Source organism: Saccostrea cucullata, unplaced genomic scaffold, assembly GCF_032062105.1.
Source record: "Saccostrea cucullata isolate Sc308-1 unplaced genomic scaffold, CSIRO_AGI_Scuc_v1 ctg2831, whole genome shotgun sequence".
Taxonomy (NCBI): Eukaryota; Metazoa; Mollusca; class Bivalvia; order Ostreida; family Ostreidae; genus Saccostrea; species Saccostrea cuccullata.
Window position 1 is genome coordinate 40,637 of NW_026941473.1, and position 17,798 is coordinate 58,434.

At 34.5% G+C, this 17,798-nt stretch overlaps 1 protein-coding gene across 1 annotated transcript in view; it reads left to right on the forward strand.

The window, feature by feature from the left end:
• LOC134257884 (uncharacterized) overlaps positions 1–17,248 on the forward strand; it is a 32,135-nt gene extending 14,887 nt beyond the window's left edge. Inside the window, exons 3-9 of the mRNA XM_062740462.1 lie at positions 1,842–2,045; positions 2,755–2,936; positions 3,007–3,181; positions 7,447–9,510; positions 10,189–13,914; positions 14,359–14,508; positions 14,649–17,248. Of these exons, the coding sequence (XP_062596446.1) occupies positions 1,842–2,045; positions 2,755–2,936; positions 3,007–3,181; positions 7,447–9,510; positions 10,189–13,914; positions 14,359–14,508; positions 14,649–14,776 (6,629 nt within the window). The 3' untranslated portion in view covers positions 14,777–17,248. The remainder of the gene's footprint in view (positions 1–1,841; positions 2,046–2,754; positions 2,937–3,006; positions 3,182–7,446; positions 9,511–10,188; positions 13,915–14,358; positions 14,509–14,648) is intronic.
• The last annotated feature ends 550 nt before the right edge of the window (positions 17,249–17,798 follow it).

A 17,798-nucleotide genomic window follows, 5' to 3' on the forward strand; every position in this document is an offset into this window, starting at 1 on the left:
AGTTCGGATTTTTGATTTTGAAGCACGACTCTGTTGAGTGGAATTGCATTATTTAGCAGAAATACAATAATGCCTCTATGGTAAGGAGTTCTGGTGTTGAAAGAATGAGGGGCTCTGTTGATTCTATAGTAACAATTTTCCTGAAAATATCTTTTTCCTCTCGGTGTGAAGTAAACAGAGCATTTTTATCATGGGCAAGTTTGCTTCTTCCAAAAAATTGAACATTCGAGGTAAGGGCTCTGACATTACTGCTGGACCATGTTGAGTTTATTGTAAATTTAAAAATATAAAGACATCTTCTGTGATTGTAAGAATCTTCATGTAGGAAGCAAGTAATATACAAATAATAAGCAAGTGTATTTTTACCAGATTCAGAAATATTGAAACACTTGTATGGTCAAGTTTTTGTTTAGGCATATGAATAAGAGGATTATACAAGATTTTTTAAAGTAAAAGTATTTTAATAGGGATGCAAAATATGCTTACCCTTTCGTGACAACTAATCCAACCTCTGATATTTTTACGTGTAGACACTTTTAATGTAAATCCAGAAATCATTTATGGCATGCAATAGGAAGGTAACGAACAGTAATCAAGCTGAAAAATCCATTGAATCAATATACCCCGGTAATTCGGGGGCAAAACAAATAAGGACCTCTAAAACATCATCCACGCTGATTTTCAAATAATCTCAAATTTTAAGGTCAATGTCACAGTTTTTAGCTCACCTGAGCCGAAGGCTCAAGTGAGCTTTTCTGATCACATTTTGTCCGTCGTCCGTCCGTCCGTCTGTCTGTCTGTCTAGCTGTCCGTCCGTCTGTAAACTTTTCACATTTTCGACTTCTTCTCAAGAACCAATGGACCAATTTTAACCAAACTTAGTACAAAACATCCTTAGGTTAAAGGGAGTTTAAATTGTTAAAATGAAGGGCGAAGTCCTTACAAGGGGAGATAATCAAGAAAACACAAAAATAGGGTGGGGTCACTAAAAAATCTTCTTCTCAAGAACCACTGGGCCAGGAAAGCTGAAACTTATGTGGAAGCATCCTTGGGTAGTGTAGATATTAAATTGTTAAAATCATGACCCCCGGGGGTTGGGCGGGGCCACAAAGGGAATCCAAGTTTTACATAGAAATATATAGAACTGTCAACAAATCTTTAAAAATCTTCTTCTCAAGAACCACTCGGCCAGGAAAGCTAAAACTTATGTGGAAGCATCCTTGAATAGTTTAGATATTAAATTGTTAAAATCATGACCCCCGGGGGTAGGGCGGGGCCACAATAGGGAATCCAAGTTTTACATAGAAATATATAGAACAAATCTTTAAAAATCTTCTTCTCAAGAACCACTGGACCAGGAAAGCTGAAACTTATGTGGAAGCATCCTTGAATAGTGTAGATGTTAAATTGTTAAAACCATGACCCCCGGGGGTAGGGCGGGGCCACAATAGGGAATCCAAGTTTTACATAGAAATATATAGAACAAATCTTTAAAAATCTATTTCTCAAGAACCACTGGGCCAGGAAAGCTGAAAGTTATATGGGAGCATGGGTAGTGTAGATATTAAATTCTTAAAATCATAAAAGGGAAGGGGGTAGTGGGGCATGATAGGTATAGCAAGAGGGGGAATCTGGTAAGAACTGCATCACCCAAGTTACTCAGGTAAGCGATGTGGCCCATGGGCCTCTTGTTTTTATTGTCTCAGAATATTTTGTCCACAAAGCGAGGCAGGTCATATATCCCCCGATTCAGTTTGATTTGAATCTGTATGCTAAGTGTTTCATGTGATATGATAAAAGTATTTGGGGCTCATAAATAAGTGGTCCGATGATTATTGCAGGAGGACTGAATAATGACTGGGGTAGTTTACTTCGTGTTACTAATGAAAACAGCAGGAATACTTCAGTAACAAGTGTTGATACCAGTATTCTATCTGCAAGAGTGGCTTACTTCTACAACCTCTTAGGACCTGCATTGACGATTAACACAGCCTGTTCTTCTTCAATGGTGGCAATTGATACAGCAATGCAGGCATTGAAAAATGGTGAATATTTTGTAACATAACAAAGCTTTGATCATAAAGATGGATAGTTTCTTGAACTTTAAATTAATCCAACCCCATCCACATACAAACTTTTGCTCTAGTTAATACATATTATTGATTTATTTTTTTTAAAAAATCTTCAAAATGTGTTCATTTGAATAATCTAGATTAAAATCCGATCTTTGATCCTTTATCAAAGTGTATGATTCATCCCTCAAAGTTTCGCACGTCACTTGTCAAAAGACGTTATGATTTACTTAACAATTTCTATGTTGTATCCTGTGCAACAGATGAAATGAAAATAAAGAATAACTTATCAGCCCTAGTCGCTTGAAAAAGTATACATTCCATCTTTAATGGAATGTACACCTTGTACATGTATGTGAAAGATTTCTCAGTGAATTATCGGCGTTTCGAACCACAGTATACTACGCTGTGACGAACTATAGAACCTCACTAAATATCACGGTATTTAAAAAATTTATATAAAACAGAATTGAAAAAGGCTACATTAGACAAACATATACACTGTGCATCAAGTGGGACATACATGACGATTGTATGCTTCATCTTTGAAGGGAAAAGATAGTATATAATAAATCTCTAATTGAAAATATCCAGAAATTAAAATGCATGTCATCAAAATCATTTGGAAGTGATATTTTATCCAATTTAGAAAACAAAATACTATTCATTCTATATCAAACAGGTGAAATATCGATGGCTATTTGCGGTGGAGTCAATGTCATTCTAGATCCAGATACTTTTATTGGCTTGTCATGCGCACGAATGGCTTCGCCAACAGGGAAATGTCACACCTTTTCAGTCGAGGCAGATGGATACGCCCGTGGGGAAGGATGTGGTGTTGTGTTGTTAAAAAGACTTACAAACGTAAGTTGAACATTTTTCATTTTGTATTTTTACAAATTTGCGAGATGGAATAATTCTTTTTTTCTAAAAGGCAATCCACGACAAAAACAAGATATGGGGGACAATCTATACGAAGCTGAATCAGGATGGCCATATGAGTACTCCAATTACATCCCCTTCTGGCAAACAGCAAGAGCGTTTGTTAGAACAAATTTTCAAAGAAAGCAAGACGTCACCGTCCTCTGTACAATACGTTGAAGCACATGGTAAGGAGGAAAAGAAATATTAATATTGACAACAAATATAAATAGCAAATAAAAATTTTATGCAAAGGACTTAAGGCTTAACATAAGAACAGAAATAATCAGGAAATTCCGTATTCAAACCATTGGTTATGGAAAGGCTTATGGGACACGACATTACCTTTCTAACAATGATCCTTCTTGATCTTTATCAGTAGATTTCTTTTCCTACATTTTCTTAAGTAAATCTTTAATCGCCAATTGTAGCCCAACCCTATCCTCGGGATCATAATTTGAACAGACTTGAATTTACTTAACTACGGAATATGCTTTTGTATACATGTGACTGATCATGGCTTCGCCGTTCTTGAGGATAAGATTTTTATGCATTCGTATGTAGATTGTTGATTAACAGAGGTCATCTTGTACTACTTAAATATTTTGCTAAATAAAATTTCCCGATATAGCTAATCGAAACCCCTTGGAAATATTCTACAACCTACATGTACTAGCAACATCTCCTGTTTTGATGCCAGTGAAGAGAAATTAGACAAAATCATGTATATTAACGCGAATTCAGGACAGATAAATCATTTTAACCGATTGTGACTATAAGAGGATAGTTAAGCAATATCTCCCCGAATTTCATCTTGCATTAATTCAATTGGTTAAGTATAATGACAGTCAAAAGAAATGCAAAAACCCATTTCCAGCATTAGCAATGAAATGCTATCAGTCATTTTAAGGAAATATAGGCATCACATCCCGAAAGGAAAGGATTTTTTCCCAGGATTTTAGTACAATACTTATGATTAACAGCTACAAAACCTTGAAAACCCAAAATTTTGTTAAATATTTTATTAAAAATGCAAAATTTTGATTTCTGTTAAGAGGGCTAAAAGCAACTTCTGGTAATGTAATGAAAATCATTCAACCGTTGAATAATTGATTTGGCAAAGTTAAAGACTTTTTGGGTACCTAGTAATAACCTGTATATAATCCCCCCCCCCCCTGAGGATGTTGCGTTTCTTTTGACTGTCAGTATAGTATTGACGTTGAAAATTTCCCTGGAAGCAGGACACCCTGTGTTTTTGTTTCCTGCCTTTAGTAGTGGATATACCATATAGAGCAAATCTCTAAAACTATACAAAAGCAAAAACGATATCAGATGTTGTAATACAGGAAAGATAGGAAATCATTTATTTTATTTACTATATAACCTATTCAATTATTATTATAATTATAACTTATTATTATTCGTTTATTTAAGAAATAAAGTCCGCGTTTTCGTGAATGTTGCAGAATAACCTCCGAGGTCGAGAAATGTTGTTTGAAAGATAAAAGCCGAGGCGTTAGGCGAGGCTTTTATTTTTTCAAACAACATTTCGAGACCGAGGAGGTTATTCTGCATCATTCACGACAACAAGGACTTCATTTCTATTCTACCATGTATAACTACAATCGCTAAACTACGGATAGTCGTTTCCTCTATAGAGAAACGAATTAGGTCACCATGTCTCGATTACCCTGTTTCATTTAACACCAGAGGTAAAATTTGTTTGCTCACCTGTGTATAGAATGCAGACGATTTGAGCTTTCGTTACATTAAAAACAGCCTTTTTAAATTACAAATTTGTTCATAATATGTATTGATCAGTTAAAATGAATAATTTATACAATAAGAAATTCATGTTCCTGTTTTACTGCTAATGTTGATGTTTTCAATAATCGTGGTAGAATATATAATAATAATAATAATAAGAATAATAATAATGATAATAATATAGAAAAGATATAGAAAAGATTCATAGGAAGAATTAATGTATTACTAGTATTCATAAGTTTTTATGCTTAATAAGAAATCGCAGAAGCTGGTAAGGGGGAGGGGGTAACAACACAATCTCCATTCTTCAAGTGTAGCTTGTGTTTCCACCCTACCCCTAAGACCATGAGTTTATCAAATTTAAATCTACATTACACGAAGTTTATATATGGGCATGGCATCGCTGATTTTAATGTGTGAATATTTTCTACATACATTTAGGGCATGTAAAACTTTATTATCCATTGTAACCCAACTCACCCTAAAAGTAATACCATAAAACTGTCTATTTCCCCGAGAAGAGAATTTTTCACTCATCCGAGGACTACTCCCTGGAAAAGCAGAGCTACTCCTTGGGACTACTCCCTCATGAATATTTATTAGTAATTTTGACCAATCAAAGTGTTCAGTGGGCGGAGCGTTCAAGAAATCTCGAGTCTGTGACGTCATGCTATTAGTAATGTAACTATGACGTCAAAACATTTCGACATGCGTTGTCAAAATCATACTCGAATACTAGCAAAATGAAGATAACGTTATCTTCGAAATGTCAATGAAAATACTTTTAAAAAATAATTTAATTGTTTTAGGACACGATTCATTACTTATCATACAATCTGTTTAACCGTATGCATTTGTACTTAACTTATGCCTCTATAGTACTTTTTTTAAATGTCGGAATATCTGGTAAAAAAAAATTAAATCACCCTATGATTGTTTTGGTATAATAAAACAGTTATGGAATTCGCCGCCTCGGGAAATAGTTTCCTACCTCGGGCAACCATAAATTTGCTATTTCCCTCGTACCCATTCCATAACTGTATACTATTTTATTACTACTTGTATTTCCAGCTTTATGTACCAGTCACGTCCGATGCGCGTTTGATCAAATTGTCTTGAGATTAAAAATAGTCGAATAAACAAATGAAATTTTCGAGAGACTTAATTTCAGACCCAACAGGTTTATAAACAACGATTTCATGGAATATTTAATTGTGTAAGTAGTGAAGAAATGTGTAAGGAACATCTTAAATATATGAAGAAATAAATCGAGAAACAGCGCACTTTTTATCAATAAATATACACTTTTTTTTAGCTCACCTTAGCTGAAAGATTAAGTGAGCTTTTCTGAACGCCCGTTGTCCGTCGTCCATCCAGCTGTCCGTCCGTCTTTAAACTTTTCATATTTTCAACTTCCTCTCAATACAACTGGGTCAATTTTAACGGGGGCATTAAAAATCTTCTCCAAAACCACTTGGTCAGAAAAGCTGAAACTTATGTGGAAGCATTCTTGGGTAGTGTAGATTCTAAATTATTCAAAACATCCTCCCTCGGGTAGGGTGAGGCCACAATAGGGAATCCAAGTTTTACATTGAAGTATATAGGAAAATTCTTTAAAGATCTTCTTAAGAACCGTTGGGAAAGAAAAGCTGAAACTAATGTTGAAGTATCTTGGGGTAGTGTAGATTCTACATTCTCCAATAAATGACCCCTGGGGGTAGGACAGGATCATTATAGGTATTACAAAGGGGAAATCTTGTAAAAAAAAAATAGCATGGCCAAAGTTACTCAGATAAGCGATGCGGCCCATGGGCCTCTTGTTTCAATGGGTGGCACTGTAGCTCTCTGATATGTCAATATTATTTTATTCGGAGAGCTACAGTTCTGTAGCTTATAACTGCCCGACCCAACCGCTGTGTACAAACTTAAATTTTCATAATGTCATCTTTTTCTCAGCGGTTCTTTAGAGGATTTTAAATGAACCTACTATTTTTTTTTATTTCTTAATAATTCTCCCTTGTACAAAAGCTTTGCCCCAATTATGAAATTGGTCCTGTGGCTCTGGAGAAAAACTTGTTTAAAAAGTTTACGACATTTTTACATGGTCATACATTTGCGTACATATACTCAGATCAACTTTTAAATCTCTGAAAACTATCATCTCAAGAACAGCAGGGCTATGATGTGTGGTAATAATATCAAGAAACCCAAATAAGTGCCACTTCAATTGAATGAATTTTTTTTCTCCCTGTGGTGATCAGAGTTTTAAATAGGAATACATCAGAAATTATACTTTTCACAAATAGCAGAGCAACACTGAATCATTATAATATAAAACATTTAACGTGCATGAAAATAATTTTTATTGTTATGTATCCTTGGATTAGAATGGACCTCCAACTGATAATCACTATTACAAATTGTACAATGTACTACTACAAAAAAGTTTTTTTTCTCAAGAACAGCTAAACCATGATTGTCAAAGTGGTACATCCTCCTGCTGTTTGGTTAAATTTATGACCCTCAGGACTAGAATCTTACCAAAATATGATGTCTATTTTTAATCGGAACGAAAAGAAGGGTAAAATCATGTGAAAAAAGAAGGGTCATGTCTAGTCAGGTGAGCATCATTGTCCTTAAGCCTCTTCTTATTTTTTATTCTTAAATGAGAAAGTGTACTTTTCAGGGACAGGGACACCAATTGGCGATTATATAGAAGTGATGGCACTAGGATCTTTTTTTTCAAAGTATTGTGAAGAAGAAATACCGATAGGCTCAGTTAAAACAAATATTGGTCACTTAGAAGCAGGTGCTGGAATGGCCTCTTTGATCAAAGTTCTTTTGATGATGAAATACGGGTTTTTCGTTCCTTCACTTCATGCTGAAATATTAAACCCCCAAATACCATTTAGTGCTTGTAAAATGAAAGTTAGTCACAGTCTTCAGAAGTGGTCTGCAGATGCCAAGGGGAAGAGAATAGCTTCAGTAAACTGCTTTGGTTATGGAGGAACGAACGCACACGCTATCGTCAGGAGCCATGAAGAAAGTGGAGCTTCTGTTCAAGTACAAAACATGAAAAGCTGCCTTAGTAAGACATTTTATGTTCTCTTGTCAGCAAAGGACTTGAGTGCATTATTTAATACAGCCAACCATCTACTTCAGTTCGTTCTAGATAACTTGCCTACAGTCTCAATGGTCGATCTTTCTAGCACATCAATTCATTTTCGAAGTCACTATAAACTTCGCAAAGTCTTTGTTGTTGAAAACGTATCAAAGTTTGTTTCAGAAGTTGAGGAATTTGTACAGAAAAAATTACATCCTACAGCTGCTAAGAGAGAAATACCGAAAATGATATTTGTATATTGTGGTGTTGGCACAACCTGGCCAGAAATGTGTAAACAACTCATTACTGAAGATAAAATCTTCGAAAACACTGTACGAGAAATAGATGACCATCTGAGTTCTTACAACGACATTTCTCTTCGTATGATTTTTGAAACAGGGGGAGATATCTCAGACCCTTTGATAAACCATTTATCAATCTTTGCTTGTCAAGTTGGTCTAACAGCGATGTGGAAACATTTGGGTATCCATCCAGACGCTATAATTGGTCAATCTGTTGGAGAGGTTGCAGGGGCGTATGCAGGCGGAAATCTTTCCTTAAAAGACGCTGTAAAAGTAATTTATTTTCGGTCTCTTCATTTGTCTGAAACCTTTGGAAAAATGGTTCTTGTTCAACATTGTCCTCTCGACGTCATAGAAGAAACGTGTAAGCATCTTACGACCGGAAAAGCAAATATTGCAGTCTATCACAGCAGTGTCTCATGTGCAGTATCGGGTGATACAGACGCTATTGAAGAATTAAAAGTAAAACTCGCTAACAAATCAGGAAGAATCATACCTTTAAATGTAAAGTGTGCATATCATAGTCATTTGACAAAAGATGCAAGTAAAATGTTGGAACAAATTCTATCAGGCCTGGAGAAAAAATGCCCAAGGACAACAATTATATCAACAGTCACCGGACAAAGAGCAGATGAAAACTTTGGATCAAATTCTTACTGGGCTGACAATGTATTCAAACCTGTACACTTTCAAGATGCTTTAAAGGAAGCAAAACGCACTTTCCCTAATTCAATTTTTCTTGAAATTGGCCCAAGTCCTGTTTTGAGAACCCACCTGTCAAACATATTTCCCGAAACTGTAGAAGAAGCGCTGCCTTCCATGAAACGAAACAATGAAATCGATGTTTTTAGAGAAACTTTTATTACTATTTTTGAAAACGGATTCCCAGTTGCATGGCAAAATATCGTCCCAATTCAGAAATTATTCCCCTGTCCAAAATACCAATTCAGCAAACGTAAGTATCTTGTGAAGTCCGAGAAAATGAAGAGGATACTAAATGGGGATGAAGAGTACGAAAAATCTAGTATGTTAACCAGAATGAGAAATGGAAATATTGAGCAATTTACGATTACTTTGAGTCGAAAGAATGCACCATTTATTTATGCCCATACTTTAGACGGAAATGTAGTTGTACCAGGTGCACTGTATGGAAATATTGCTTTGGAATTAGGAACATCAATTTTCCTGAGCAGAGGAGTGACAGAAATAGACATTTCCTGGACCATTCACAGAACACAAATCATCAAAGATGCAGTACAACCTATCGTAGTGAAAACATTTGAAAAGGGAGATATTGTTCATTTTGAAGCAATTTCAAATGAAAATCAGCCAATATTGTCCACTGGTACGATGAAACAGTCAAGTGCTCCAAGAATTACTTCACTGAACATTAACAGGCTCATATCTTTATTACAAAATGAAAAAGACACAACTAATGTTTACCCAACTTTGCAAAGTCTTGGATTTCATCATGGCGAACTGTACCAAACAATAAAGAAATGTGTTTGTCGCGGAAATGAATGCATATGTGAAGTTATTCTGCCTGATGAAGTATTGAGAAATCTAAACAAGGCTTTCTTTCATCCGATAATTATAGACAGCATGTTTCAGTCTTGCTGTGGGATTCATTTTCAAAAGAAGAGTCGAATGAAAGTGCGAACTTTTCCTAGACAAGTTTCCTGTTTCACTGTAAGACAAAAACCGTCCGCACGTATGATATGCTATACAGTTCTTGTCTATGAAAATTCAGTGATTGCAGTTTTTAATATTCTTCTTCTACATACAGATGGAAGTATTGTCGCCGAAGTGACAAATTACAAGGTTACCAAAATTGATACGGAAGGCGACATTTTTTCGATCTCTTACAGCGAAACTTGGAATGCAATAAGTTTACCGCATTTAAGTGTTTCGCTAGGAAAAACACTTTATTTACTTTCCTGGAATAAAGAATATTTGTCACTTCTAGAATATGCTTTTTTAAAGAGATTTAGGAATTCAGATATACGTTGCCTGACATTATCAGACAATTTAGAGGACCAGTTTTCATTATTCTTAAAAGGGAAAGCCGAGATGCGGAATTTTGATGTTATTTATATCCCAGGATTACCAGGAATAGAAACACACACAACCGGAGAGGAGCTGATGAACGCTGTAAAACAAACCACCCATTATTTTCTCGAACTTGTAAAAATACTTTACGAATATGCGTCTCACACTTTAGTCATAACAAACGAAGCACAGGCTTGCCAGTCTAGTCAAACACGGGTTATTGGCGCTGAATTATGGGGAATGGTTCGAGCTGTTTCACAGGAGGGGACACAGCTCTCTTTCACATTGCTAGATATAGAGGACCTCAATGAGAATTCAATGAACTACATTGTAAAAATTATAACGGAATTGGATCCTGGGACTTCGTCTGCTCCTTCTGAGTATGCTGTACGCCAAAACGTTATTTATAAAAATGAACTAAAGAGAATGCCTGACGAATTTCACCAGACGGTGTTTAAATCAGGTTTTCCAAAAAAACAAGAAAATATGTGTCTGAGATATAACTTCGACAAAGGCATGCCATCTTATTTTGCTATACCTTGTGTTGAAGATTCATCCTCTCTTGATGTTTATTGCATCAGACCAACGCATGCTCTTCCCTGCATACCGGATACTTTTTTCATCCAGGACAATTTTATTCCTGAGCATTACTGTTCAGAAAATAGAATAAAAGGTTTTGGTATAACCGCTTGTGAAGTTGTTGGTATAACAAATGTTGATGGCAAAGAACTAGAAGTAGTAGCATTTGGGCAGATTGAGCTTAAATCAGAAATCAGAGTGGACAAAAAATGCGTTTTCGAAAAAACGAGTCTAGCTGGATATAGCCTAGGCAGCTTGCACGCAGTGATAATTGCATTAGCCATTGCAGATTTAGTGGAACAAAAAGCATTTGTGTTCATCGATTATAGTAAAAAATATTCCACGGTTTTTCATTTTCTTGTTTCTGTTCTTGAGGAGAAGAAATGCATTTTATCATGTTGTGAGACTGCATACTCAAAGAAAAGGCAGAATCTCGAAGCAGTTCAACTAGTTGTGTTGTCTGAAGAGGGCTATGATGATCCTCACATGTTCCGTCTTCTTTTCCCAAATGTACAAAAATGCATTTTCTTAAAAGGTAGAATACCAAGTATATTCATGGATCACAATCTATGCTTCTTTGATGTTATCAATGTTGCTGACTTATTTCATCCAAAGTGTGGAAAAGTAACATCACTTAGAAAAAGATTACTAGCAATTTTAAGTAATGATAAAAAGCTAGACTCTCCAACTCCCAATCTCTTAGAAATCAATGAAATCTTAAATGACATCGAGTTAAGAATACCAGACGAACATCTAATTCGAGCAGACTCTGCTTATATCGTTGTTGGAGGGATGACTGGGTTAGGATGGACAATCGTCAAGTATCTATCAAGAAGAGGAGCAAAGATCATAGTATCGCTTTCCAGACGTTCACTCTCTAATGAAAATAAAAAACGCATTCAGAACATTAAACATCTCCATGGTGTTGATGTTATACACAAAGAAGTCGACATATGTAATTTGGACAAGCTCACAGAAGTGATAAGCTGCATCAAACAACAAATGCCCTATATTCCTATTCGAGGTGTTTTCCAAGGAGCGGTAGTGTTGCAAGATCAAACAGTTTTAAAAATGTCGATTGAGGATTTTGATGTACCCCTTATGGCTAAGATAAAAGGAACCTGGAATCTGCACCATCTCACAAAGGAAATGAATCTTGATTTCTTTATTTTGCACTCAAGTGCGTCTTCCATATTCGGAAGTCACTCGCAATGCAATTATGCCGCAGCAAATGCATTCCTAGACAGCTTTGCTTTCTACCGTAAGTCGTTAGGACTCCCGGCACAGGTGATAAACTGGGGTGCATTAGAAGTTGGTTTAGGATCCGACCCTAAATTGAAAGATTTCTTTTTTCACAAAGGAATAAATTTGATGTCTGTCGACAAAGTTTACCGTGTTCTAACACAAATGCTTTTGTCAGATCAAACACAAGGAATTATTTTTGATTTTGATTTAAAGAAATTCGTCAAAGCTAGAGGCAGTAAAAAGGAAAATTCAAAGATAACTGACATTGTACATTTTGCTGATGTATCGATTTTGAAGGAACTTGTAAATGACAAAGAGAACAACGAACCGATTCAAAATTTTGTGGATCTTGTAAAGAAAACTTCGTCACAGGTTCTAATGGTTGATATTTCAGAAATTACAGACAGGCACACATTATCTCAATTTGGACTAGATTCTCAAAATGTTGTCGAATTTACAAATATGATATTTTCTGAAACAAGTATTAGGATTCCGATCGTACTGTTATTGTCAGGAGAATTATCAGTATTAGAAATTGCCAAATTTTTGAGTGAAAAAGAAATGTTGCGCAGAGAATCTATTGAATCACCGGAAGAGGTACAATCCATATCTAAGACAATGTCTGTTGTAGAAAAACATTTAAAGAGTTTTCAAGACATTTATAAGAACTGCTCATTTGTTGCGACGTTTGCTATATCCAAATCGAAAAATCAGCCAATCTTTTGGGAAAATGTAGTCGATATCTTTTGTAGAATGAACCCTAACTTACGAGTAAAAAGTTCTGAAAACGACTCGTCATTGCAAGATTCTAACAGTATTGTTGATAGTGAGGACTTTACTTGTCCATTTGAATGTGTGCAAACAAAGATTTCCCCTGGTTTTGTGTTACAAAATACTAATGATATTCTATACGTGATACATGAAGATGTAGATAGTAAAGCTCAACTTCACATTTCTTGCAACAGAGTTGGACTAGATGTTTTCTGTGCTAAAATTATTCTGCATGACTTACAAAAGATCGCAGCGCATATTCTTGCATCACAACCCGTTCCAGCTTGGTTTGATAAACCAAACATTGATATCCTACCTGTGTATGCAAACAAATTGCATGGAATTGCTGAAAAGTGCACAGAATATTGGAAAAACCAGCTACAGAGATGTAAGACACCCTGCTGTTGGAAATCTAATCCAAAGTACTCTGAATTTGAAAATAAGAAATTATCAATCAGAATTCCGAAATCTCTAATTGAATTCGCAGAAAAACATGATTTGACAATGTTTATCATTGTGTGCAGTGCCTTTCAGATGACATTAAACAAAATCACTTTTGCTGAACGAATTTCTCTGTTAACGGAGATTGATCTGCGCTCACAGTTTGCGGAATGTCGAGATGTAATTTTGCCGTGTGCGAATCTGATTCCCCTTGTATCACCCAATTTTGAGGATTCTTTTGTAAAAGTCATTGATATTCTGATGGAGAATAAAACTGTTGTAGAACAATGTATGGGTCATTGTCTGTTGCCATTTGTAGAAATCATGGACCTTCAAGAATTCGATCGGAGTATTCATATGAAAAATTACTTCGTTTTTGACTCTTTGGAAGATGATGATGAGCAATGCATACATCTTAAGTCGTTGGAAATGAATACAGATATGGATTGTGAAACATATCTCTATGCAAAGCATAATTTGACGAAAAACACCGTAGAATTAGAATTTCGATTTAGATGTGAATTTCTCTCCAGTGTAAATACTTCAAGTATTGTAAATTTTTTCTTGGATTTCATACAAACACTTCCCGAAAATTGCAATCAAACTTTAGGCCAGATTCAACTTCCAGCAAAGTCAGAAGAAAGCTTAGCTTTGTTTCCAAAAGGTCAGTAACGTTAGATTTTTTGTTTTTGAATTTAATACGTAAATCATCATGAAAACTAGAGAATAATAGCTTTCAAAATATTAACTTCAGTGTGGTTTTAACAAGACTTCCTTATTCAATAAGCAATAAAATGGAAACGGAAAATGTTAAATCACACTTTCATAAAAATATTCTCATACGCGCATTCTATACTTTTTGCATCACCAGGAGAGACGAGTCAAGTTCGTCTTTAAAGGTGCTTAGACACAGATATCAAGTTAAAATTTATCAAATTTTAAGTATAATATGATGTATATGTTGCTTTAGCATTTCAAAGTAAATGTAATAAATTTTTACTTTATATGGAAGTTATTAAAAATGAGAATTTTGGACGCTTTTGATTAATACATCCTTGCAATTTCATAAAGCAAACGTTATTCTTAATACCTTTGATTTTTTTAATAGGAAACATTCTACTTATCAAGAATGATGGGGAAAAGAAGCAACTTTTCTTCGAATTGTCCGGGTATCCGCCAAGTCTTTCATTGGGTTCCGAGCGGGACACACAAATTGCGTTGTCAGATATAGATGATTTCCATATTTTCAATGTTAATGGTATGAAGGAATTATAATTGTAATTCAGTAGTTCGTTTATCATTATGATATTAAAAATCAAACGGTTAATACACTGTAATCATAAATCAAATGTACATTGGTACTATGTTCTTTCAGAATGTTTTAATTTTCACTTTTAGGACATCCTCACCTTCGTTTGCAACTTAAAGGGGGGAAGGATGTGAACTTCGAGGAGTCTGATAACCACTCATTCCAGACTTTGGTTTCTTTCTTAAGAAAACATCTGTGGTCCCATGAAAAACAGTGATACCTTTGGTTTAGAATGATGATTAAAAGGCATACGCCCTGTATTAAAAAAAGATGGAAATCATTAAGTTGATTCGGAATGCGTCTAGAATACAACCGAACGCCGAATATTAAAGACGACAGAAAAGCTAAGATACCCAAGTTCAAAACTTATGATCAGACCAGGACAATCTACCTCAAGTTGGTATCTAGTCTACATTCGAATTACTAATACAGGTCTACGTACATATAAATATTGATAAATTTATGCCAAAAACAATTTTGAAGTGTTTTACTTTTGCTTGATATTCTGTTTAAATATTTTATATAAAATGATACATAATAGATATCCTCGAACAAACTCTGTTAGGACTATGTAGAAATTATAAAATGACATTTACCTGAGCATGCATTGGTTAAAGTGCATATATACTCATGCACGGTTTATGGAAGATGAATTGGTCAAATGTTCAATAAAGTTAATCTTTAAAGGCATTTTAAGAAAAAAAAACTATTGCAAGGCAGCTTCGAGTCCAAAATTAAATATGAATCAGTCTGCTTAAATTATATATGAAATGTACATACACTAATGTTGATTTTAGGTGCACTGGAAAATAGATAACTCTACATAATAACTTTATTAATATAGTTTTTGCATCTGTTTTGAGTTGTTTCATGTTTGCTTTACCAAGACAAACTGCTGCCAAAGACCAATCTTAACCAGAAAAACAATTTTTGAATAATTTCATTTAGATATGACTGCACTTTATTACGTTTAGATAATTTTGGTTTAAGGTTGTCTTCAAATTGAAAATGATGAAAATATATATTAATATTTTCTTCTCATATTATCGTAAGATTAAGCAATTTATCTTAAATTTATCTAACCGACATCAATGACTTAGTTGGCGCAGTGGTATGATTACTAGTATTCGAAAATAAACATGGTGAATTTCGAGTCCAACATGTTTCTATCTTTACTTTCTTTCATATTTTTTATGTTTTTAAATACGCATAATAATACACATATTACACTTTAAAATGCTGGACGGATGCCTTCATGGAAAAAATGTGCTGTATTAGATGATGTATGTGATATACATGTAACACTTTTAAAAAAATATTTCATTTTACCTTCGTTTTGTTTTGTGTCATTTTTATAGAAAAACCTGAATATTAACGATAAAGTAATTGTTTATATACTGATTAAATTTCTTCAAATTTCTTACATTTCCTCCTTTGAAAACTAGAAAACTTTTTACAAGCCTTTATCCTGCCTTCTATTAATTACTGTATGACTGTCTGGGGTAATGCACCACGTAGTTACATGGAGAGAATCCCTAAGCTCCAAAAACGGGCCGCTGGATTGATTGATTGCTTGATTTATTGTTTTTTAACGCCGAGTCGGCAATATTTCAGCCATATTTCGGCGGAGAAATTTAAATATTTTATGAATGGTTTTGAAAGTTTTTGGTTTCTCTGGCGGCCCCCAATGAGCCTACTCTTTGGCCGCTAGAATTATACTTGATGCTCCATCTAAGGCATTATTTGCAAAATTAGGGTGGCTATCTGTTTTTGACTTAGTAACTTTGCATAAATGTATTTTGTTGTACATGATATTTAACAATCAGAGCCCGGTTTACTTGCAAGATTTATTTATTTGTCAAACTTCTAATGCTTATACTTTACGTTCAGAATCTAATTTTGACCTTCGCCTACCAAAACACCGAACAATTTTTTTAAGAAATTCACTTCAATATTCGGGTGTTTATATTTGGAACAATTTACCTATAGATATAAAATATGCACCAACTCTGCCAATCTTTAAACGAAATGTAGAAAAGTATATCTTCAACAGCAGAACTTTATTACTCTGATTTATGTGTATCTTTTGCACATGTATATAATTATACAATGTTAAATCTAACTCATGTGACGTTATATTACTTTTTATGTCATATAAATATGTATAGGATCTCACATGATTTGTAGTTGGATATGATTTTTATCCAACGAGTTGTGTGGGTTTTATCCCCGAGCCTTGGCGAGGGAATAAAAACACGAGTTGGATAAAAATCATATCCAACTACAAATCATGTGAGATTCTTTTTATCCCATGTTTTTTACACCAAAAACAATGTTTAGCACTGTTTTTATATAGGACTCCACTTCATTTTACTTCATCACTCTAACGCAAAATCCATTGTGACGTCACAACTGTGTGATACGAAAATGATATCACATGAGCTATATCAACGGGATAAAGGGTTAAACATGGGATAAAGATCTTTGTTTATTATTACTATTTTATTATGATTATCATTATTATCACGTGACATTGTGTATAATACGTGTATTATAACTCACTTTCTAAGTTGTTTATCTTTGCTAATTTGATGTAATATTGTTGTTGTAATTAGAAGGCCCTGAGGAAGAATAGTGTGTCACACTAATCAGGCCACCTTCTCTAAATAAAGTATTATTATTATTATTATTATTATTATTATTATTATCAAAGGTTTTCACTTTAGTGTTCTATATTTAGTGATGGGTATAAAGAATAAAACAGTTATAGACACTGATTAGGTAAACATATTAGTAGTTGGACCCGAAGGTGAAAAAAGTTGCTGTTGGCCTACAGCCTTTGTCAATATTCCTCCCTGTAGTTTCAACAATTCATATGTTACCCTTATATCCAGTCAATAACTGTACGAGAGGCCTAAGGGCCTGAGTTGCTCTTCTGATAAATTAAACAAACTATCACTTCTTTTGGAATCTTGCTTTGAGTATACTATATATTTAAATGAAACACACTGAGAACCCAAGAAGGATGATAATTTGAAACTAAAATTTGATGAAGTAATGGTGATTCCGTCACCCAAACATTTGTCCATTAACAAAGTTAAGAGGGCTGGGAGGTTGTTGTCATTTTCAGACTATTTTGGTCTCCTTTTATCAGAACTCCATATAAAGATGTACAAAAATGAACAAATTTTAAAACTAAAATATATGAAATTTTTCTTTGCCAAGTAATAATTGACAGC